General features: G+C 37.7%; 1 protein-coding gene across 1 annotated transcript in view; it reads left to right on the top strand.

Moving 5' to 3' along the window:
- Positions 1–23,401, top strand: part of GPC5 (glypican 5) — a 1,486,194-nt gene that overhangs the window by 281,091 nt on the left and 1,181,702 nt on the right. The window contains exon 3 of the mRNA XM_070471523.1: positions 5,293–5,987. Coding sequence (XP_070327624.1) covers positions 5,293–5,987 — 695 coding nt within the window. The remainder of the gene's footprint in view (positions 1–5,292; positions 5,988–23,401) is intronic.

Below are 23,401 nucleotides of genomic sequence, written 5' to 3'. Positions count from 1 at the left end.
GGAGAGGGAGGAAATAGAGGTGATCTGGGGGAGAAAATGGAGAGTTAAAAGGGGGAGAGAGTAATCAAACCAGTACTCACACTCCTGAGTAAAAATGGATACTGAAGGTTAGATTCTTAAATGTCCAAAATTGATATCAAATACTGAAAAACAAAGATTAAAAATATAAAGTAGATGTTAGACTTTTAAAAATAAAATATAAAAACAAAAACACAGAAAATTTGAGAAATATATATGAAGTCACTTTAAAAATAGGGTCCCTCACCCTTTTTTTGCAAGGTTATAGTGGGTTATAAAAATGAAAATTAAGGAGTAATAGAGGAGTGATAGAGGACTTTAAAAAAAAAAGAAAGAAAGAAATTTTTTAATAAAAAAAAATAGTAAAAATATATCTAGGAATTTCTCTGGAGCTGTTGTGGGCAGTGTGGGTTAAGTTCAGTTTCAGATAGCTCCTTGTTCCAGCTTACACTTCTCAATATCTATAGGCCCCTTCCGGTGTAGTTGGTGTTAACTACAGGGATTTTAATCTGTTGCACCTGTCACTTCTGAAGCGGTTCCCTTTGTTTATTTGGCTTCTGTTTGCAGGTCTCTTCAGTGTCTAATTTCTGCCCTGACACGGGCGGGCAGAGGTGGTCTCTTGTTTAGGTTCGCTTGTTCAGTCGTGCTGTGGAGAGGGAGGGGCACTGCAGACAAATGCCACTGGCCTGTGTGGGGAGCCCTCTCAGTGTTCCGGCCACACTGGGTTTGCCCCCGCTCATGGCATGTGTGCTTTCCCCGTCTACACTGCTCAGGTTGCAGGTTGCTCTACAGGGAGCAGACCCTGAGTTGCATGCACTTCCCAGGCCTAAGCCGCTCAGGTTCAGGGTTTGGGTACTCCACAAGGCACAGACCCGGTTGGGCCTGCGTTTTATGCCTCCCCTTTGACGGGCGCACTCTCCCCGGGTGCAGTGCGACTTCTCCCCTCCCCATCCCCACCTCAGTTTCCAGGCACGTAAGTCTGGTGTGCCTTCTGTCTCTTCTGGGGAGCTGATCTCTAGCTGCGACCCTCCCAGCCAATGTCAACCATCCAGAATCTCAGGAAGTCTTTGGTTAGAAGCTGGAAGCCTGTTTGCAGTTTGGTAGGGGATGCCATCTCTGGGGCCAGTTTGCCCCTTTCCCCTCCCCCCTGCCTCCTGCCTCCAGTGGGGGATGGGCCGGTCCGCACCCAACTAGCTCTTCTCTGGAATTGCTCAGTCCTTCCTTTGTTCTGCAAATGGCCAGCAGTGCCTTCGGTTAGGACTTTTCGCCAGTTAATTCTCTCTCTCTCTCTCTCTCTTGCTATCTATCCCACAGTTTAAGTTGCTGTCTCACATTAGCTCCCTCCGATTGCCTTCAGAGCATTCAGGCCCAGTCCTTACCCCAAGCAATGCTGCCCGCTCCTCTTCGTTCAGCCCCCACTTGCTGGTGGCGGATGCGAGCGTCTGGGGTACTTTTCTGTTGGGAATTGCTTTTAGGCATTTAATCTGTGGGTTTTATTTATTTTTCCTCCAGGTTAGGGTGCTCTCTGAGATTCAAAAACTTCCCCCAGACCAGCCCAGTGAGAGGGCTTCCTGGTGTTTGGAAACTTTCTCTATTAGGACTCCTTTCCCGGGACAGATCTCTGTCCCTAACTCTATTGTCTCTCTTTTTATCTTTTATATTTTGTCCTACCTCCTTTCAAAGATAATGGGCTGCTTTTCTGGGTGCCTGATGTCCTCTGCTAGTGATCAGAAGTTGTTTTGTGTAGTTTGCTCAGTGGTCAAATGATCTTTCGATGAATTTGTGGGGGAGAAAGTGGTCTCCCCGTCCTATTCCTCCACCACCTTAGCTCCTCTCTGTAATGTGATTTTAAACTTTTTACCAGATTTTAGTCATTTCGTTTAAATAATTAAGATAAATCAGAGGAAAACAAGTCTGAAATAAAGATTGTAGACTTTTTAATAGGAATGTTATTTTTTAATCACTAACTCAAACAGTAGTCAACTTAGTTTATTGCCAATAGTGCAGTTCTATAAAGAAACAATATTTAGAACTAATATATTCATTTTTATTTTGAATGAATGCTCCTAAATATTAAATATATTCCAAATATTGCTTTTATAAAATAAATTATCTTGCTAAACCTACTAATTATGCAACTGAAAAGATAAATTCCATATATACCTGAATCATTGTAGGTTATAACTTAATGGGTCTGGAATTTATAAGGTTTTATTTTTTACTTAAATTTTTTTATAAAAAATTGTGTGTTTGTACATCATTTAGAGTTAGCAGAAATCAGATGGAACACTTGTATTGTCTAGGGTAGCATTCTACATTCACCATACAGGGCATATGGCAGGTATCAAACGCAAATACATACCTCTAGAGTATATGCCTTAGAAAACCTGGTGGAATGCATGTAAAGGTGACTATGATATATGGGTTTCTTTACATCTATCCTTATTTTATCTTTTAAAAAAGCTTAAATTATTTTCAAGCAATGCTATTTAATCATTTTTGGTAAATAAAATCATTTGCAGCCTCACAATTCATAGCCATAAATTGCTGAGAAAAATTATCCAGTATTATTGAAAAAAATATAATCTTAGCAGTTTGATTTTAGTTCCAACGACAAAGGTTAAATTTCCCTTTCACATTCACTCCTGTGGATCTCTGGAAACAGTGTAGTGGTGGAGATTGCAGCTTTGAGGTCAGACTGCTGTGGTGGAATGCTTGCAGAGAGGACATGTTATAGATAGCCTGTAGTTGCAGTTTCAAAACCAGACATGGTATATAGATAACCTGTAGTTGCAGTTTCAAAACCAGGTCAAGCCAAAAGAATAACCGAGGCTGCTTGTCACATAGAGACTCCCGAATTTCAGTGCAGAGACCCAGTGATTTGTAGTTTCCCCACACAACCCAGCTGATCAGGGCAGTTGGAAAACCTCGTGTTTAATACAGTCTCAATTGGCAGAGTAGCTAAGCTCAATTGAAACCTTCTGTGAAGGCTCAGACAGTAAAGAATCTGCCTGCAATGCAGAAGCCGCAGGAGACGTGGGTTTGATCCTGGGTTGGGAAGATCCCCTGGAGAAGGGCATGGCAACCCACTCTAGTATGCTTGCTTGGAGAATTCCAGGGACACAGGAGTCTGCCCGGCTACAGTCCATAGGGTCGCAAGGAGTCAGGCACGACTAAAGCGACTTAGCACACATACAGTGTGTAGTTTATACATAGTTTATACTCTAGTGGGTGCTGGAGAGGCATGGGTAAGCACAGGAGTCCTGCCTAGTTATATGTTACTGTTTAATCACTTGTATGTTAACTGCCATAAAAATAGAATAGAGGCTTATCAAAGTGCATTAAACATCAAATTAAAAAAGAAAAAAATTCTTGCTTGAAGTGTCTGTGTTGTAATAGGGTTACAACTTCTTGTAAAGTGTTGCTTGCCTTTGATTATAGTGTAGAGGCACTGTCTCACTTTCAGCTGCTATAACAGAATACCATAGACTGGGTGGTTTATCAACAGAAATTTAGCAGGGTACTGGTAGTTTCCATGTCTGGTGAAAGCTCACTTCCTGGTTCACAAATGGACATTTTCTGGCTGTGTCCTCATTTGGCAGAAGAGGCAAGGGAACACTCGGGGGTCTCTTGTATAGGGTCACTAATCCCATCCACTAGGGGTCCGCTACCCAGGCTGAATCACTTTCCCAAAGCCTCCACTTCCAAATACCATTCCGTTGGAAATTAACTTTCAACATAAAAAGTTTTGGGGGGACACAAGCATTTAGTCTACAGCCTGCACCTTGGTATATCACACTCAAGCCGGGGACTCCATACGAATCCATCTCAGAATTAGAATCAGAATACATAGTATATTGTGTCTTATATGTGTTCTCTGTGAGAAAAAAAATTTTTTTTTGCTGGTTTTTAGGATATTATGGCATATTCATGACACAGTTTCACTTCATTAATAGCTCTTCCAGTAACTGTTTATTTTTTTATCATTTCACTTTATTCTACTGTTATTTCATCTCTTTTTGTAATATATCAGTGGTTTGATGTGGTCTTTACAACCTAATTTAAAATTACTGTAAGATTTTGTGGTTATGGGAGATAATTTTATTGATGTATTTTATAGCTAATTATATGTTGACACAGTCTAGTATCATATTTAGGCTAATTTTGAAATATAATTGCTAGGATATCCAAGGTGATTGGCTGTTGCCTAAAGCTATCATTTTTGAAATACAGCTTTTACTTGCTAGTTACTGCTGCTGCTGCTGCTCTTTAGTCACAAAGTTGTGTCTGATGTTCTGTGACCCCATGGACTGCAGCCCATCAGGATCCTCTGTCCATGGGATTTCCGAGGCAAGAAGACTGGAGTGGGTTCTCCGGGGGATCTTCCCAACCCAGGGGTTGAACCCACATCTCATGCACTGGCAGGTGGGTTCTTCACCGCTGAGCCACCAGGGAAGCCCTGCTGATTACTACAGCCTTCTTTAATTTGTGGACAAATTATTTTCCATTCTTTCTGTGGAGAAATTGACTTGGAAGCATTTATTAAAGAAATAAGACAATAAAATGTCCCACAGTAGTCTTTGAAGATAAGATGATAAAAACAAAAGATCACAAGGCAGTTCAGAAGGTGGTCACACACTTATTTCCATCAATTAATATGACTAATTGACTTTCTCACTTCTTAACAAGGTTTGACAATTTTAAGGATGGTTTAGTCATGAAATGCTTTACTTTCTTTTAATTTGAACCTTCTAGGAGGCCTGATGATGTTCAGGTTTCCCTTTGGAAACTTAACCTCTGTTTACAGTAACTAGTTTATGATCTACTGGCTTTCATTTCAAAAAAAAAAAAGAGAAAACCATAAAAAATACAATAGATGTTGAATCAAATTTTAATGTCATTTTCTTTTGTAAAGGTTGAACTCATGATTGGAAATTGTTTTCTTAGTGACACTTTTTTTTAATCATTTGTGGGTTATAAACAATTATAAATAAAATTAATAAGAAATTACTATTACCCATAATTCTTTTTGATTTCTGTACTTTTTGTGTTTGATCCTAGGAAATACCTATCTATAGAACGTATGTGTTGTGCATGATGCCCGCCTTCCACCATCATTTTCCTGGAAAAGCACAGTTGGGTTGAGTAGGCTGATCATTTAGATCCTTAGGTTAGTTTTGCTGCATTGAGCTCATTACTGTGTGGAGCAGATGGATGAACAATTTTAATATGAATACTGAACCTTTTCATCCTTTACTTCTGCTTTTTTTACAGAAACCCTCGAAACTCTTATCAGACAAGCAGAAAATTACACCAGCATACTTTTCTGCAACACCTACAGGAACATGGCCCTAGAGGCCGCTGCTTCCACCCAGGAGCTCTTCACCGATGTAGGGCTCTATTTATTTGGTGCGGATGTTAATCCTGAAGAATTTGTAAACAGATTCTTTGACAGTCTTTTCCCGCTGGTCTATAATCATCTCATTAACCCTGGTGTGACTGAGAGTTCCCTGGAATACTCAGAATGCATTCGGACGGCCCGCCGGGACATTAGCCCATTTGGTAATATTCCCAAAAGAGTGCTGGGACAGATGGGGCGGTCGCTGCTGCCCAGTCGCACGTTTCTGCAGGCACTGAACCTGGGCATTGAAGTCATCAATACCACAGACCATCTGCACTTCTCCAAAGAGTGTGGCAGAGCCCTGCTGAGGATGCAGTACTGCCCACACTGCCAAAGCCTGGCTCTCACTAAGCCTTGCATGGGGTACTGCCTCAACGTCGTGAGAGGCTGCTTGGCACATGTGGCAGAGCTTAACCCACACTGGCATGTGTACATCCGGTCACTGGAAGAGCTGTCGGATGCCATGCGTGGGACCTATGACATTGAACACGTGCTTCTGAACTTCCACTTGCTCGTTAATGATGCTGTGATGCAGGCTCACCTTAATGGACAGAAGTTATCAGAACAGGTAAGCATCCACTCAAAATTTCCTGCTTTCTTAGAGTGCAACAGTTAGCTATATACATAAAATGTGTTGATTATAAGCACATCATTATATACTTTAAATTATGACAGCTTAACAATACTTTAGGAAACAGTAGGAGAATGCATGGGTTGTCATATTGTCATATCCAATTCTAAATATATTTTACATGACACATCAAAATTTTGGTTAGCTAAAATACCAGTTTCTCCTCTAAGTAGTGGCCTCCTTATAGGGTTAGTTCAGTGAGGTAAAGAGGGCTTGGTTTTAAAATCAGGACCAGCATAAATTTGATTCTGCACTCTTCCATTAATTCTCAAGTCCCTTAGCTTCTTTGAGCCTCAGTTTTCTCACTGACAAGAAGAAAATAGTAACAGATAACTTTTGGAGTATTCTTTTTGGGGAAGATAGGCAATCATTTAGGCATACTGCCTAGTACACCGCCTGGTACTCTAAAAATGGATATTATTGGTATTTCAAAATTATTCAGCTTTGAAATAGAAAGCACCAGTTATATAGTCATTAAATGAAGATTTGTTATTAAAAGTGTTTCTTTAGAGACTTTCCAGAACCTGGGACAGTGATGGCGTGATGATTTTTTAAACCATGATGTATATTGCGTCATGGTGTTTTGTTCCAGGAAAGCTTTAATAAGCAAAATAATCAAATCAAAGGACGTAAGAGTTTCCTATTTCTCTCTCATTCTGTAGAAACATTCTCAGGCACCTTTAGTAATATTTCTCATATCCCATACAGTGAAGTAGAACATGCTGCTGCTCTTTATCCAAAATATTTTGTCCTGAAATAAAATTATGCTCCTTCGCAATAACAGAATACATCTCCCCACCCTGGCCCTTATTTTCTGAATTAATAAACACTCTCATTATTGACTATGTAGGTCTGTTCCTTTCGTTAATTTCCAATAGAAATTGGATATGAAAACCTTGATGTCCAAGCATATACACCCCACTTCCTTCCTAACTTTCAAGGTCCTCCTGGCACTGTATGGGCCAGCGCGGTACCTTCATGAAAATTAGAAATGGTACCCTCTTTAGGTGGATGTGACTCGCAGGTAGAGTCACATGTGAGCTGGAGTCCAGCCCGCACTCCTGATTCACTCACCTGGGTATCCTTACACAGCCAACAAGGTTCCCAACCACATGCAGTTGTCCTGGTTGTTTTGCAATCCCTCATCGCTTTAGGAAGATCATACATGTACCAGAACTTTTGCAACTTTGCCAACTCAAAATAAAAGACTTCTAAGATTTCATGTACTTCAGTTAATGAGGAATAAGCATGTAGGTCTAGGAAACAAAATATCAATATTATGATATTGCATATCTCCAGAAGAAAAACAAGTACAGGAAATCTGAAATGAAGCCCAGATTTGAATTATTAATTTGGGACAAGCCATCTGAACTTTTGGGGCCAGATTTTTCTTATATATATAGATAGGTAGATAGATACACAGATTTTTAAGATTCTTTTTATTTTGTCTTTTGGAGCCTTGGAGTGCCTTTTTGTATCCTTAAAATCTACCACATAGAAAATTATTGTATGTTATTATATATCTAATTTTTTTTTCAATTTCAAAGGCTAAACTAACATAAGTTTGTAGTTAGATAGACATGTTTTCAGAATTCCCTGGGGGCTCAGACAGTAAAGAATCTGCCTGTAATTCAAGAGACCTGGGTTCGATCCCTGGGTTGGAAGATCCCCTGGAGAAGGGAATAGCGACCCACTCCAGTATTCTTGCCTGGAGAATTCCATGGACAGAGGAGCCTGGAGTGCTATAGACCATGGGATCATGAAGAGTCAGACACAACCTGTTTTCAAATCCTGAGTTTGCTACTCATTATTCATGTGGCCTGAACAAGTTCCTAAAACCCTCTGAGTCTGTTTCATCCTGCGTAAAGAAGGAAATGATGGTTTAAGTGCAATAGGACATGGCTCTGACATTGGCAGCTACTCGGTACCTGAGAAATTTGCTTTTCTCTTTTCCAATTCTGGGGCCAACCCTGATCAAACCTTGGTGAAGCAGGTTACTTTACTATCTTAAAGGATTAGAATCATCATCAAACTTGTGTTCTATAAATACATTTTAAGCAACACTTTTGTTATATGAAACTCTTTGGTGGATTTTCAAAGAGCATTCTTTTATTTTAAGCAATTAATTCTATTTTCATATAATAAATGGTCCTATAACTATCTTGAAAAACATCAGTTATTACTAATGATTTGTAGATTCTTTTCCAAATAAAACAACTGAGATTCCTTTTTTAACTTATGGTGACAGAAGGAGAAACTGACTTTAAATTCCTTGAAAATTGACTCATTAATATTTATTTCTGCCAACTTCAAAGTGATTTATAAGCTGTTTATCAAGTTTTGATAACCAGTTCACACATCAGTGAATTTAATAAATTCAAAATAAATTACTGGTGAGCCAGAAAATAATGACTTTCTCACATTCCCAGAGCAATCTCTGAGATCTAGTACTTTCAAATGTTGTCCTCAGTAAATACTTGTATCCATCCACTTTAAGAAATCTGTAGGGGTACCTGATGCATCTTACTTCCGTTGGATGAATTTCAACTGGAAAAAAATTATTGGTTTCCTGAGGAAATCATAAATATCTTCTATTTATAAAACCATTAAAGGAGCAAAATCTAATTTATAAGAGAATGTTTTAATTTTGTAATTGTCTGGGGATTAAGACAAAAGTCTAGTAAAGTATTAACAGAGAGCCATCGAAGTATGGAGATTAAAAGTACAAGACCTAATCTTTGAGTACATTTCCCATCTGTTCCTACCATTTACTAGCTGAGTTTGGGAACTTGATTATTTAATCTTTCTTGAGTTTCCTCTTTGGTAAAAAGTGAAGTCGCTCACTCGTGTCTGACTCTTTGCGACCCCATGGACTAGCCTACCAGGTTCCTTCGTCCATGGGATTTTCCAGGCAAGATACTGAAGTGGGTTGCCATTTCCTTCTCCAGGAGATCTTCCCGACCCAGGGATTGAAGCCGGGTCTCCCGCACTGTAGGCAGACGCTTTACCTTCTGAGCCACCAGGGGAGCTCTTTTTGCTAAAATGGGACAATAACTACCTACATCACAGGGTTCTTTACAGATTAAAATGAGTTTAGGTTTTCTACGTGGTAACTGTTTAAAGCTTACTAATTATTATTATGTTATATTCTTTATAAATGTATTATTTATTTCTCTGATGTTTTGAATGCTTTTAAGGTGAACACCTCTTTCTTAAATTGTGATATAGAATTCAAAAAATGTTTTAAATGGGCATTTAATGTAAGCAGATAATTGTAAAGATTTTCCTGAAGGAAAAGAAAAACCTAAAATTTTAGAGAGCATTATTTTGAAATCTACAATGAGTTTTACTATTGATGATTTTCACTGCTAATTCTTTGATAAAAATAATTTCATTATGAAGAAATGGCTGAATGATTTTTTTTGGTAGGAAATGATTAAATGATTGCTTGATACTTGATAGGAAATCATGTATTTATTCTGTAAACAAAAACAGTATTTTTAAAGTATACTTCCTATTGATTAAATTTAGAACATTATTTATTACTATAATTGAGTGCTTTAATTTATTAAAGAAATAAGAATGCAGGATCTGGGCTAATTTCAATGTTTCAATATTTTCTAAATGGAATAAATGTTACCAAGAAACTCAACTGAATGTTGATTCTATACCATTTTAGAAATAAAAAGGTTTTTATTCAGCTTTATTGAAATACAGTTGACAAAATAAAATTCTTCTTTAAATATTTGAAAGAATTCAGTAGTGAAATCATCTAGTTATGGGCTTTGATAAGAGGTTTTTTTTTTAATTATTGATTAAATCTCCTTATTCATTATTGGTGCTGTTCAAGTTTTCTATTTTTTCATGTCTTGGTCTTGGTAGGATCTTTATTTCTGGGAATTTATCCGTTTCTTTCAATTCATTGGCCTTTAATTTTTCATAATAATCTCTTATGGTCCTTTCTATTTCTGTAGTGTCAGTTGTAATATCTCCTCTTTCATTTATAATTTCATTTACTTTAGTCTTCTCTCATTTTTTCCTTATTCTAGCTAAAGATTAGTCATTTTTCTACTCTTTCAAAAATTAGCTCTTAATTTTGTTGATGTCTTCTTGTTTTCTTCTGGTTTCTATTTCATTTATTTCTGCTCTGATCTTTGTTATTCCCGTCTTCCTGGTAATATTTGGTTTAGTTTGTTCTTTATCTTGTTATTTGAGGTATAAAGTTAGGTTGTTTATTTTAGTTCTTTCTTTTTCCTTAACGTTGGTGTTTATCACTATAAACTTTCCTGCTTTTGCTGCATCTCATAAGTTTCGTTACGCTGTGTCCCCACAGCTGGGGGTTGAGGGTACCCCTCCAGAATGTCTGGCACTGTGTTGGGTGTGGAGTTTATAGCAAGTGTGTGTCTCAACCTGTGCTACCTGTTTCCATGTGGGTAATTTTACATTTGCTTGATGTGTAATAGTTACTGAGGTAGTTTCTAAAATAGCTGTATATAGTTGCACATTTCTGTGTTTCTGTGGGAAGAGGGACCTTCCTAGGGAAACTAGGAGTCTCCTATGTCACTATCATGGGAATTGCTGCCACAAAAAGTGTGTGTTTTTAAGCCTGCACTGGGTTCCAAAACATAATTTTTAACAATAGAACTCCCACTCTGTATTTTTAAATAGAAAACCAGTTTTCCACATCTTTTACCTTTGCACCATTAGTAGAGTTTCAGCTGGTTGCATCCAAATTACTTCAGGATGGCTACATACTTCAGTTTTAAAACCTATCAAAATTGAGTTTAAGTGTCTGCATTGTACACACTAATGCACTCTAATTAAACTATGTTTTAGAGAAAAGGGATATCTGATCACAGCTTCTCTATACATCTACACTTATCTGAATCCATAAAATGAAAGCCTAATAAGTTGATATGTGTTTTTAGGTCTCATTGATATCTTTATATATAAATTGAAAAGAAAATTAAAATAATAGCCTGGATTATTTATAGTAAAACACTAAATTTTGTTCTGTTTCTTCAATAGTGTGGTATATATTTTCCTAAAAATCATGTGTATTCAATTTTACATAAAAGAGACTATTGGACAAACAACATTAAGGCAACACATTACTCTCTCAAGGCTGTGTCCTTGAAACCATTCCTAGTGTGGGAATGGTGGGTGACCCATATATTTCAAGGATGTGGTAGATGGATGAGGAGCCTCTGATTGCCTGGGTCCTGCTCTTGGGTGAACCAGCAGTCACATCCTCTCAACGACCTCCTCCAACAATCTTGACAAAGCCAAGAAGGCATTATTTCTGAAGCAATGTTAATTTTGTTTAGGAGCTTTCATTCATGTATATTTTTGTCCTTGACTGTGTGCATGCATGCTAAGTCAATTCAGTCATGTCTGACTCTCTGTGACACATGGGCTATAACACACCGAGTTCCTCTGTCCATGGGGTTCTCCAGGCAAGAATACTGGAGTGGGTTGCCGTTCCTCCTTCCAGTGGGTCTTCCTGACCTGGGGACTGAACTTACAGCTCCTACATTCGAGGTTAATTCTTTACCACTTGAGCCACCAGGGAAGCCCTTGTATTTGGCTACCAGAGAATGAAGGGCCATGACCATAGGTTAAAAATAAGCTACCTGTGGATAAAATTTATGAGTAGCTGGACAAGAGCTCATTAAAAATACTAGCATAATGTCATTTGATATATCCTGACGATGTTTTCAACAAGATATCATGTTTACCTTTTCCTAATTTTTGTTGAACTAATGGGGTGACCTAATGTTGAACTTATAATTACTATTTGTCAAATTATTGTTCAAATTATTGTAATTGTTCAAATGAGTTGTTTCTTTTGAGAAATAAGACTGGAGCTTAACAAGAGAAAAGGCAATGGCATAAGAATTAAATTAGAAGCAATTGAAAGGGGAAGATAGAAGTTTCTAGGGTAAAAAGCAGCTCAGACAGAATCCAATGAAAGTGGGCTAACTGGAAATAGAAAAATCTATAAGTTAATAGAAAAGGCAAGGAGAAAAGGAAGATTCATTAGACTATGAGAAAGTGATTTGGTCCAACTCATCAGTCTGTTAATATACAGAGATCTCTGAAAGGTTTTTGCACACTTAATTTGGATGCTAAATAGTTACAGGGAGCTTGCTATTACAGAATTGGTAGCAGAAAAGCACATAGCAATAATTAGTGGGTTTTCTTCTCAATACTAGGCCCATTTAGTTCTTTTCAGATGTTGAACAAGGTAGGATTTTCTGACTAGAGGCAAGTGAAAGTGTTAGTCACTCAGTTGTGACTTTTTGTGTCCCATGGACCAGAGCCCACCACTCTCCTCAATCCATGGACTTCTCCAGGCAAGAATACTGGAGTGGTTTGCTATTTCCTTCTCTAGAGGCAAGTCAAAAAGGTAGTTCTATCATCCATTGATTGTCTACTCAAATTTTATGATACACTGAGATAGTTCTATAATATTTTAACTGCTGCTGGTAAGAATTTTCTTTACATGTCTGATTAGATCTGAATCTTTCTTCTTTTGAAGACTTGCCCCTGCCTTGTGCATCATGGGAGGAGGGGTGGTTACTTTGGCCTTTTGATAACCTCTCTTGAAATGATTGGAAGTAATTAGGGTCAATCAAGACTCAGGTACCTTATATACACTAAGTCTGCATTTCTTTTAGGAACACATTAGATAACAAACGCATAGTTTAAGGATAGCTGTTTCATAAGTCTTTGAAAATGTTGCATGATTAACTTGTGATTTTTACCTTTCTGAAAAAGACTGTGGTATGAATTACTAGAGATTAAGTACTGATAACCATGGCTTTTTATTTCTACTTAAGTTCCTGAGAAAGAAAAAAAATATGAAATGTCTTATGAAGGCCTAAAGTCCTTTAAAGGGAAATCTGGACAAAGATGTCCAGGAAGAGTTGTCCATCAGGTTTGTGGACAGCTCTAGTTGTTGGACAATTCACCCTTATGGTGAATGACTCTCCGCATCTTCAGTTGCCATGCCTGGTATTCTAGAATGGAATATGTTGAAGATGCAGACTAGTCTTAGCCATCTTAGCTGTCTGCTATGTGAAGACTTTTATTCTGCCTCCTTGCCTTCTTTCTAGGCTTTTGATTCCCTTTTTATTCAGTATTTATTTACACACTTTCTTGTTAAGATCATGATTCTAACTATCCAGCTCTGTCTTTCTCTCCTGGAAGGCTTGCTGAGCCAGGATTGAGTTAGCCAGACTGGAGGGAGCCTGGGGTTGACAGCTGGTAGATGTCTGGCATGGTCCTTTCCATTCCCTCACCATCAAAGCCGGATGCTTCTCCTTCCTCAGGGATCTGTTGTTTGGAGGGTTCCTGATTGTAGTCTCAGGCCCCTATCAAAGGTGCTTTTTTAGGAAATTGGGAATGGAAGGATAGTTTTCAGAACCTTTAAATTTCTTGCTCAATTTTTGCATCATGTATGCTTCTGCTTTGTGATGTTGTTTTCTCTGAGCTAACAGAACTTTTTTTTCCTGTAATATAAGCTTGTGTCTTCTTGGAATAAAAAGGTTTTAATAATACTGAGCTATTCTTTTTGATTTTTTTGAAATAGTTTTTGCTTGCATTTTATAAGTATATAGCTGTTCATATGCAGCACTGATGTTTTTCAGCTGGTTTGGACACTTCTCCTCTGACTTAAATGGAATAAATTCTCTTTAAATTGAATACTGCATTAAAAAAAATTTTTTTTTTTCCTTGATGAAGTTCAGCAAGGATGTGCTATTTCTGTTGGAGTTTTTGCCCTCTCCCTTTCTACCTGAGTGTTTTCTTAATGCAGCAAAGCTTTCTTGGTTGGAGATTTGCAATGAATTGATTTTTAATGCAGATAATTTTTAAGTGCATTGATAACTTTAGATTCTGCAGGTAATTTTGTGTACATCTGCTGCCTGGTTTTGAGAGTGTGAGCTAGTATTAAATCAGTCTCATAAATTAGCAGTCTTTTGGCTTTATGAATTAAGAAGTCTCCATTCTCCATGCCTTTGACATATGCTGCTCCAAGTTTCCACAGTTCATGTCATCTTTCCACAAGAACAGCAGTCCAACCACTCACCTCTAGCAAGTGTTCACTTAGAGACTTGATCAGACTCTCTTTATTATTAAGAACTCACTCCAAAGGCAAGGTTTTATGAGAGTCTATTTTTTTTCTTTGCTTCTAAATTATATTTACCCATTCTTCCCTTCCATTTTTGAGTCTTATGAAAACAGCTTTATGCTTCTCTGAAGATTGGAATTTACCTCCAAAGTTTCTGTTAGTGCTATCTAAAGCTGTTCTCCATTCTTCTGATGGATTTTGAAGGCTGTTTGGGTTGTAGTCTTGTTACATTTGCTTTAATGCATTTCCTAAAAAAAATTTAGTCTTGCTTATGTCAGCCATCAGCTGAACTTGTAAACATTTAGATTTTTCTCCTTCCTGTGCTTTCTGTAAGTATCTGGTTTAAGCCCAAGTAAAGAAATGTAGCATCTCAGCTCTTTATCCATGGCCTTCACCTTTCCCATGTCTTATAGTAAGTTCTCAAGTTTGGCTTCCAGTCTGATTTATTTAACATATCCAAAGTCTTTTCAAAGTAGCAAAACTTCTTAGTAATTTTATATTTCCCCTCTGAAAGGACAATTCTTTGTATCTCCATGCACAGAAATGCAAAGTTTTAAGCACACAACCTCCATTCTGACTATAAAAGTCATCATTTCTCTCAGCCTCTCTTGGGGATCTGGATCTATGCTAAGCTCCCTTGGCAGCATTCCCACTCCTGGGCTTGGAGTCTCTAGGATCAGCAGCACACAGACCATCATCAGTGGAACCCCCATGGCACCCAAGACCACTGATGACTCATCTCAAGTGGCTAAATTCCTATGGCCAAAAGAGACCATACAGCGCTGCCTCGAGAATTCTGCCCAGAGAACCTCGCTGGTGCCTAGAAATCAGAACATTTCACATCAGAAGTGGTGAAAGTGACAAGAAAAGCAGTGCCTCTCAAGATGTGCCCCATATCTGAACCCATAATGTCAGTGGTCACATCACATGATACTAGGGTGGGCACTAGGCTCCATTCAGAGGGGATGGCCAGCAGCTCTGACCATGCAAAGTGTTTTCCTGGCTGCCCCAAGAACTAAGCAGGGCAACGTCTTCCTCTGTCTGCAGTTGTTCCTGTTTGGGAAGCTCCCAAGTGAAGAGTTGCAGGTCCCCGACAGTGGCTGCTGATCCTCTTCTTAATAAACTCCTCATTTTGTGACTTTGGAGACCTAACCCAATCCACGATGATCAGAGAAGGTTCTGACTCTCAGTGTCCCCTTGGTCTGTGACTGGCTGGCCTTGAGTGTGTGTGGGGCAAATAGGGTTTCAACTCACTTCTCTGTTTTGACATTTAATAGCTAAGGAAGAATTCATAGGAATTTTCAAAATCTTCACATGTCAAGAACGTGAAGTACATCTGTGATCTTTTGCCCCTTTCTGCTTTTCTTCTCTCTTTGAGCCCACAGGACCTGCATGGACCCTAGGGCTGGTAGTTGACAACACTTCAGCAGCAGGGACAGGCAGACTGTCCCAGCTCTTAAAACTGAAGCTTGCTCTCTCCTTATTATTCTATTTCAGCCATATCTGTGTTCATTTGGAGCCTAGAATAAGCCGATGGAGCATTTCTTGGTGGCAAAATGAATCAAGGGAATTTAGTGATAAAAATAGCCAGGGAAAGAGCATGTAGGGTATGAAAGGGTCAATGTTAGGCTACGTACTAAACTCATCAATGATCTTGAGTTGTGTTTGTCTACATAATATGAATTGTCTTAAGGAGATCTCACTTCATCCCATCAACCAATAGTAGATGTTTGATGTTAGATATCACAGTTGGGAAAAGGTCACATTTCAAGGTAACCTCTAGATTTTAATCTAGGATTAGAAAACCTAACCTTTAATCTTGAACTGGGTAAAGAAGCATTCTAAAAACAACCCACCATATTGGCAAATGATAGGCAGTTATAACTTCCCTCAATAAAGTAGTAAGTATGGAGAAAAATTATCCAAAAAAGAAAAGAAGGCAAACATTATTCAATGGTGTTTCTGTGAATTAATAGGGCCAGTACTGAGTCATTGCTGTGCTGTGTGCTTAGTTGCTTGGTCGTGTCCGATTCTTTGCAACCCCATGGACTGTAGCCAGCAAGTCACCTCTGTCCATGGGGATTCTCCTGGCAAGCATACTGGAGTGGGTTGCCATGCCCTCCTCCAGAGAATCTTCCCAACTCAGGGATCCAGCCCAGGTCTTCTGCATTGCAGGTAGATTCTTTACTGTCTGAACCAACAGGGAAGCCTGAGTCATCTCTAGGTATATGTAATTTTTCCTTTTTTATTTAGTCTTTGCTTAATGTAAGGATCATACTATGCTCTGTAATGTTAGATGTTATTTAACATAAGATTGACATATTTACAAGTTATTTTTGTCTGATTGAGAAGACAAACTGGAAAGTTATTATTTTAGTTACCTGAAAAATATTAATCACCTTTACAACTGATCTTAGAGTTCCTTCTTTCACTGACTATAAACCGTAGATGCTTTCAAACAGCTTTACTGTGCTCTTATTCTCTCTTTGAGGAATTGAACAAATATTTCACAACTTCTCATCATATATTAGTTTTAGAGGCGCATATTTTTATCTTCTTAAAAATTATACTTTGACACAACACAATGAGGAAAAAAGTGTTCTAGGTAAGTTATCATAATGGATGAGATTTTTTGAAAGCGACAGAAAGTCAAATTCATTTAAACCTTCCTAAAGTGGGGTAATTATTAAATCACATGGCTCTAAGTTGAAATATACAAATTACTGAAAATCTAACATGATATAGATCCTTATAAATGTTATTAGCATGCTTCTCTACTTCTCAGTGAAGCTTTGGTCTGTCTTGGTTTGTTTTTCAGGCAGACTGTCCTCAAGAGGTAACAAGGTAGGCTATGCAATCTCTAGGCTTATCCTTGTATAGTTTAGCAAGAAAAAAATAGAATTTATTTCCCATGGATGAAAACCTCTTATACACTTGCTTATTGCTCTGCTTTGGAGCCTGTTCATCTCCCTCATCTGTCTGCTGATACTCTGGCTGGAAATCTTTGGATCATTTCCCCAGCCTGGAGCCATGTATGGAGTCAGTTGATTTAAACAGATCAACAAGAGTTAGAGCAGGTGTTCCCAGAGAATAAATAGAAAACAAAAAGAAAAGTCAAACAAGAAATGAAGTATACAATATAATAATAAAGGATGCACTTCATACTGAATATCTTTAAGGATGGTGCCAAATAGCATCAGCATACATGTAACCATGAAGTAAGATACAAATATAATAGAAATATACATTCAAATTAAAGGTTAAGCATAATAGAAACAGAAAACTAAAAAAATGTTAGAACTGTTATATAATCCCAAGAGCAAAATGGAATTACTAGAAGCATTTGTTTTAAAATCATAAATAAGGCATCCCTGTCATATATTATACTCTCCAAGTTAATGTTTATGGAGTTACTAGTTAATATAATTAAACAACATATCAATAAAAAATAACCTAATAAAAGTGGGCAAAGGATTTATAGAATCATTCTCCAAAGAAGGTATACAAATGACTAATAAACATATGAAAACATGTCCTACATCACTAGTTCCTAAAGACATGCAAATCAAAATCACATGGAAGCAGTGACACTGTCCCTAGGAAGGCTTTAATGTAAATGATGGACAATAACAAGTGTTGTTGAGACTGTGGAGAAATTTGGACACACATATTGCTAGAAGGATTATAAAATTCTGCAGCCACTTTGGTAAACAGTCTGGCAGTTCCTCATAACACTAAACATAGAGTTACCATGGTAACTGGGTACCATGATACCCCCAAAACTTGGTGTTTGACTCTTGCGACCCCATGGACTATAACCCACCAAATTTCTCTGTCCATGGGATTTCCAGGCAAGAATACTGGAGTAGGTTGCTATTTTCTTCTCCAGGGGAATATTCCTGACCTATGGATAGAACTGAGGTCTCCTTGCATTGCATGTGGTCTCCTGTGTTGACAGGCAGATTCTTTACCCACTAAGCCACTATATAACCCAACGATTTCGTGCTGAGGAATATACCCAAAAGAATTGAATACATATGTTTGAAAAACTTATATATGGATATTCGTGGCAGCTTTATTCATAACAGTAAAAAAGTGGAAATGACCTAAATGCTTATCAACTGATGAATGGAGAAATAACATGTTTTATGGATGTAAAATGGAATACTATTTGGCAATAAAAAAGAATACTGATACCTGTTACATGACTTATGCTACAATGATTGGACCTTGAAAATATGCTATATGAACGAAATTATAACATAAGACCACATATTATGCTACTCTAGTTATATGAAATATCTAGAATAGCAAAATCACTGAGATAGACAATAGATTAGTGACTACCAGGGATTGGAGAGAGGATGAAAGAACAGGGAATTACTGCTAATGTGTATAGGATTTTTTGCAGGGGAGAGATAAAAATATTGTAAAATTAAATAGAGGTGATAGCTGTGCATCTCTGTTAACACAGTAAAATTCACTGAGTTGCACATTTCAAAAGAGTATATTTTATGATACATGGATTATATAACAATAAAGCTTTATAAAAAGGTATAATGTATAATTTTGAAAATTGACTCATACAAATTGAAAACTAGTATATTCCAGTGAATAATTTCCATTTATGTGTTTGTTCTTTTTATTGGCCTATGCTTCTTGAGACTATGGGGACTCAGAGGAGCAATGTGCCTTTTCATTTGTCATCCAAACGACACCGTAAAAATATTTCTAGACATTTTACAATTAATGCCTCAAGGTCATTCAGAGAAAAAAAATGTCTGCCCTTACAGTGAAGATGTTTCCCAAAAACAAAAAACTTTAGACCTTGAAAAACAGTTTTTATCATTCAAGAAAATTTTGGGTTGCACAAAAATGGACAAAAATAACAGAGAATCTCATTCATTTATCTAAACATGCAACAAATATATGTTGAGTGCTTTCAATGTACCAGGCACAGCTGGACACTCAGTTTATGCCAACTGCGCCTGCAGCTGCTTTGTTAGAGCTTACAATGAACTAACTAATTTTTCCATAACCACGTTAGAATCTCAAGTCTATCCTCTAGACAAAAGTCAGGATACTGTTTCCAAAAAAAACTATATTATACATAAAATCTTTTGGTGGCTTCCTTTTAACCTTAGAATAGAATCTAAAAGCATTCATATTGACCTTTAATGCTTTGCATATCTGGTCTTTACCATCACTTTACCCTCATCTTGAACTTTTAACCCTTCTTCACTCTAGCCATGCTGGAGTTCGCTTTGATTTTTCTAGCATGCAGTCCTCTCCCTTGACTATGGTCAGTTTCATTTTTCTGGAAGTAGACTATTTCCCAAGCATGCTCCCCAACACGTTTATCTGACTGATGCTAGGGCTGCTGCTCACTTTTGTCTCATCTTAGATCTTCCTAACCCTGGGAAGTGTTCTCTGGGCTCTGTAGAAAAGGTTAGGTGACTCTGTATTATGTTCTAGTAACACCGTTAAATTTTCCTTTACAACTTTTTGCATGCATGCAGTTATTTAATTATTCACGTATTTTATATTGGACTTCCTTCATAGCTCAGTTGGTAAGGAATCTGCCTGCAATGCAGGAGACCCCGGTTCGATTCCTGGGTTGGCAAGATCTGCTGGAGAAGGCATAGGCTACCTATTCCAGTATTCTTGGGCTTCGCTGGTGGCTCAAGTGGTAAAGAATCTGCCTGCAATGCGGGAAACTTGGGATCGATCCCTGGATTGGGGAGATCCCCTGGAGAAGGGAAAGGCTACCCATTCCAGCATTTTGGCCTGGAGATTTCCATGGATTGTATAGCTTTTTGCATCCATGCAGTTATTTAATTATTCACATATTTTACATTGAGTTGTATGTGCCCAGAGGGCACAGACTAGCTGTTGTGTCCATCACAGTGTCTCTAGAGTCTAAGTGTTGATGGACACATGAGTTCTTTGGTGAACACCTGTTGTTCAGTGGTAAACCTGGCCTTTCTGCTGCATTGCTTAGACTGTTGGAATTGTCTCCCAGTTGATCTGTCTGCACCAGCTTGACTTTCTTTGTATGAAAAAATCCAGACTCTTCAGCATGGTGTACAAGTTCCCCTGGGTCATGATACCACCCTTCTTCCTTCATCAATCTTATCCCGTGTCCCCTGTCCTGCCCTCCTTGCAACCGTGTTCCTGATTAAAGTACATCACCCTTTCCCCTCAGCCTGCATCAACTGGATTACTCTTTTACTCTGACCACTTCACCAACAAAACTGGAAGCTCCTCCAAATACATCACCCTTTCCCCTCAACCCCACGTGGACCGGATTATTCTTCTACTCTGACCACCTCACCAGAGAATTCACTGGGTCTTTTTCATCTCTCTATCCTCAGTGCCTATTAAAGTGTCTGGAAGTTTTCGGTAACCTGAAATGATCTTCAGACTCCACAGCACAAACTTCTTGACTAATGCACTGAATTAGATTTAATTTTAAGCATTTATAATTTTTCAGTGAATCCTAAATTACCAACATTTTGTATCTCCCATGAGAGCACAGCAAGACAATTGTGATAATCTATGATTCTTTAATGAATGCACAAAACACTTCCATTAAACTTTTATGTGGATAAATACTGTGGCATTATTAACATTATATCTGCATTTATGTTAAGACCAGTCAAAAACCCCATTTATCAAATTACTAGAAATAAAGGCAAAGCAAAAATAATAAACATTAAAATAAAATCTTGATAGACATGCAAGTAATTTCCATAGTTCGGTGAGTGATCCTGTACCATGCCCTCCACCTTGCAGTCCTCAGTCCAGGAAGGCAAGCATCAGGCATTAGGGCTTTTCCATTTCACAGGTGGACAATCCGCTGCTCAGGGAGCTGGAGCAGAACTGAGACAAACTGTCAACCCACATGTCCTTTAGACCTGTTTCTGGTTTACTGAATCCCTCATGGTTCATATAAGTTTTAAAAACTGTTTCCTGCTGTTTACTCATGTTCTTTTAGGTATTAGCAGTAGACATTGTTTCAAAAAGTGTTGTAAGATCTTAAGTGTGGGTGGAGAAAAGTTATATAAAATATTTATCTCCTAGAGAACATTGTGGGTTATTATCCTGCATAGTAGTGCATCAAAGGCTCTAATAAATCCTACAATTTAAGAATAGTCATTAACTAAATTAAGGAGAGCATTTCCAGTGTATATCTAACCAAGATGCTATATTTACCTGGACAATTATGGATTTTCTCCTAAAAACACTTTGGAAAATGCTGCTCAGATGTAAGTTTAATGATTTATTTGGGGCTTTGGCCACAATAAGTTACACTGGGTGGAGCTGAAGGTAATGTAACCTAATACCTGGCCAGACAGTTTTAAATTTAGAGCTAAACCATTGGCAGATGTGACCCTCAGATTTATCCCCTCACATCACAGAAGGGTTAGTCACCCTAAAATTCACTGTGTGCTCTGGCAACGTAGTCTGTAAAATGAATTTCTTTGAAAACCCTATATGAATTTGCTTGAATTGTATTTTTCTAGGTGTAGCAAGGTGAAAATGGTACACTAAAAATTCTCAACCTTCTAAAATGGGTTTATGTCCATGGAGAGATGAGCTTAAACAGAGCTGAGTTAACTGTCTTTACCTGAATGCCATTCTTCTTGCTTTTCACTATTTACATTCAACCCTTTATATCTATATATTGAGAGTTATAATATTCACAAGGACTACTAGGATGAATTCTCCAGTTCAGAGCATATGCCAAACGCAGTGAAATACTTCTGGTTTAAAAATATGTATTGTTGGGACAGATTGGAGTTCCGTCACTAACTTGGATATAGATATGAATGCTTCATAAATATATTAAAAGTTCATAATAGACCAATAGAATGTGATATTTTCATTACTTATTTATCAACAAATAATTTTTTATGCAATTAAAATACACACCATGATCATCAGTGTCCTCGATAGCGAGTTCTTATTTCTACACTGGGATATACAAAAGTCCCACTGTTGAGTCCCAGCCCAGAATATAATGCATAGAATCCTTTCACCCCACTGTTTGGCCGCCTCTCTTTTACTTTTGGTTTTTCCATAGCCTGACCCATCTGCTGACTAGCCTTAGAGCAGAGAGATGTCAGCTGTTTCCCAATGCGTTTCATCCAGGAGAAGTCTTACTGTGTTCAGAAACAAAGGACACTCCTGCTTTGAGAAACAAATATTAATATTAGCGGGGAAAAAAATCATACTATTACAAGATAGGTAAATAGAAATAAAAATAAAACACATGCATTCATTTTAACCTACAAGCAAGAGGGATTTTTAAAATAAGGCAAAATTCATTTTATGTTTATGAAGAATTTGAAATAAATAAGAGAGCAGCACCCCCACCTTTAAAATGCTTCCTTTAATGCCTAAATCATCAGACATGGCTGGGTAATGAAAATACCTGTATTTTCTTTTCATTGTTTTACCTTTTCACCACTTGCTGCACTTCCCAATATAAAAAACAAGTGTAATTAACAGTAATGTCTTTTCTCTCTTTCTTTAATCTCACCTTCTCTACCACTGATAATTTTAGGTTTCTGACACATAAAAAGTTGTTTATCCCTGCAGTCACTTTGGAGACTCTTGGCATGTCAGCCAACTAGAAATTGATGTCTTGGGTTAAATTACCACTTTATTTGTATATATCCAAGACAGTCTTTGAGCACCTGACCTATGTATCCAGTTTTCTACTTGATACTTTTCCTTAGAGTGTCCCCAAACTAACTATTCAAAACCCATGAATCAAGAACTGAACTCATCATCTTGTCTCCTCCATATATCCACCTAGAAACCTAAGAATCATCACGTGTCAAGCTCTCTTACTTATTTCAAATTCTTCATAAACATAAAATTAGTTTTGTTTTATTTTGTTTGTTTTATTTTATTTGTAATTTTGTTTAATTTTAAAAATCTCTCTTGCTTATAGGTTAAAATGAATGCATGTGTTTCATTTTTATTTCTATTTACCCATTTTGTAATAATATGATTTTTTTCCCCACTAATCTTAATATTTGTTTCTCCAGGCAGGAGTGTCTTTTGTCTCTGAACGTGGTAAGACTTGTCCTGGATAAAACACGTTAGGAAACAGCTGACATCCTCTGTTATAAGGCTTGTCTGTGGATGGTCAGGCTTCGGAAAAACCACATTCCTTACCTCCCAATGGCTTCCCTGATAACTCGGT

The sequence above is a fragment of the Odocoileus virginianus genome, chromosome 8, assembly GCF_023699985.2.
Source record: "Odocoileus virginianus isolate 20LAN1187 ecotype Illinois chromosome 8, Ovbor_1.2, whole genome shotgun sequence".
NCBI lineage: Eukaryota > Metazoa > Chordata > Mammalia > Artiodactyla > Cervidae > Odocoileus > Odocoileus virginianus.
This window is presented reverse-complemented; position numbering and strand designations above follow the sequence as displayed.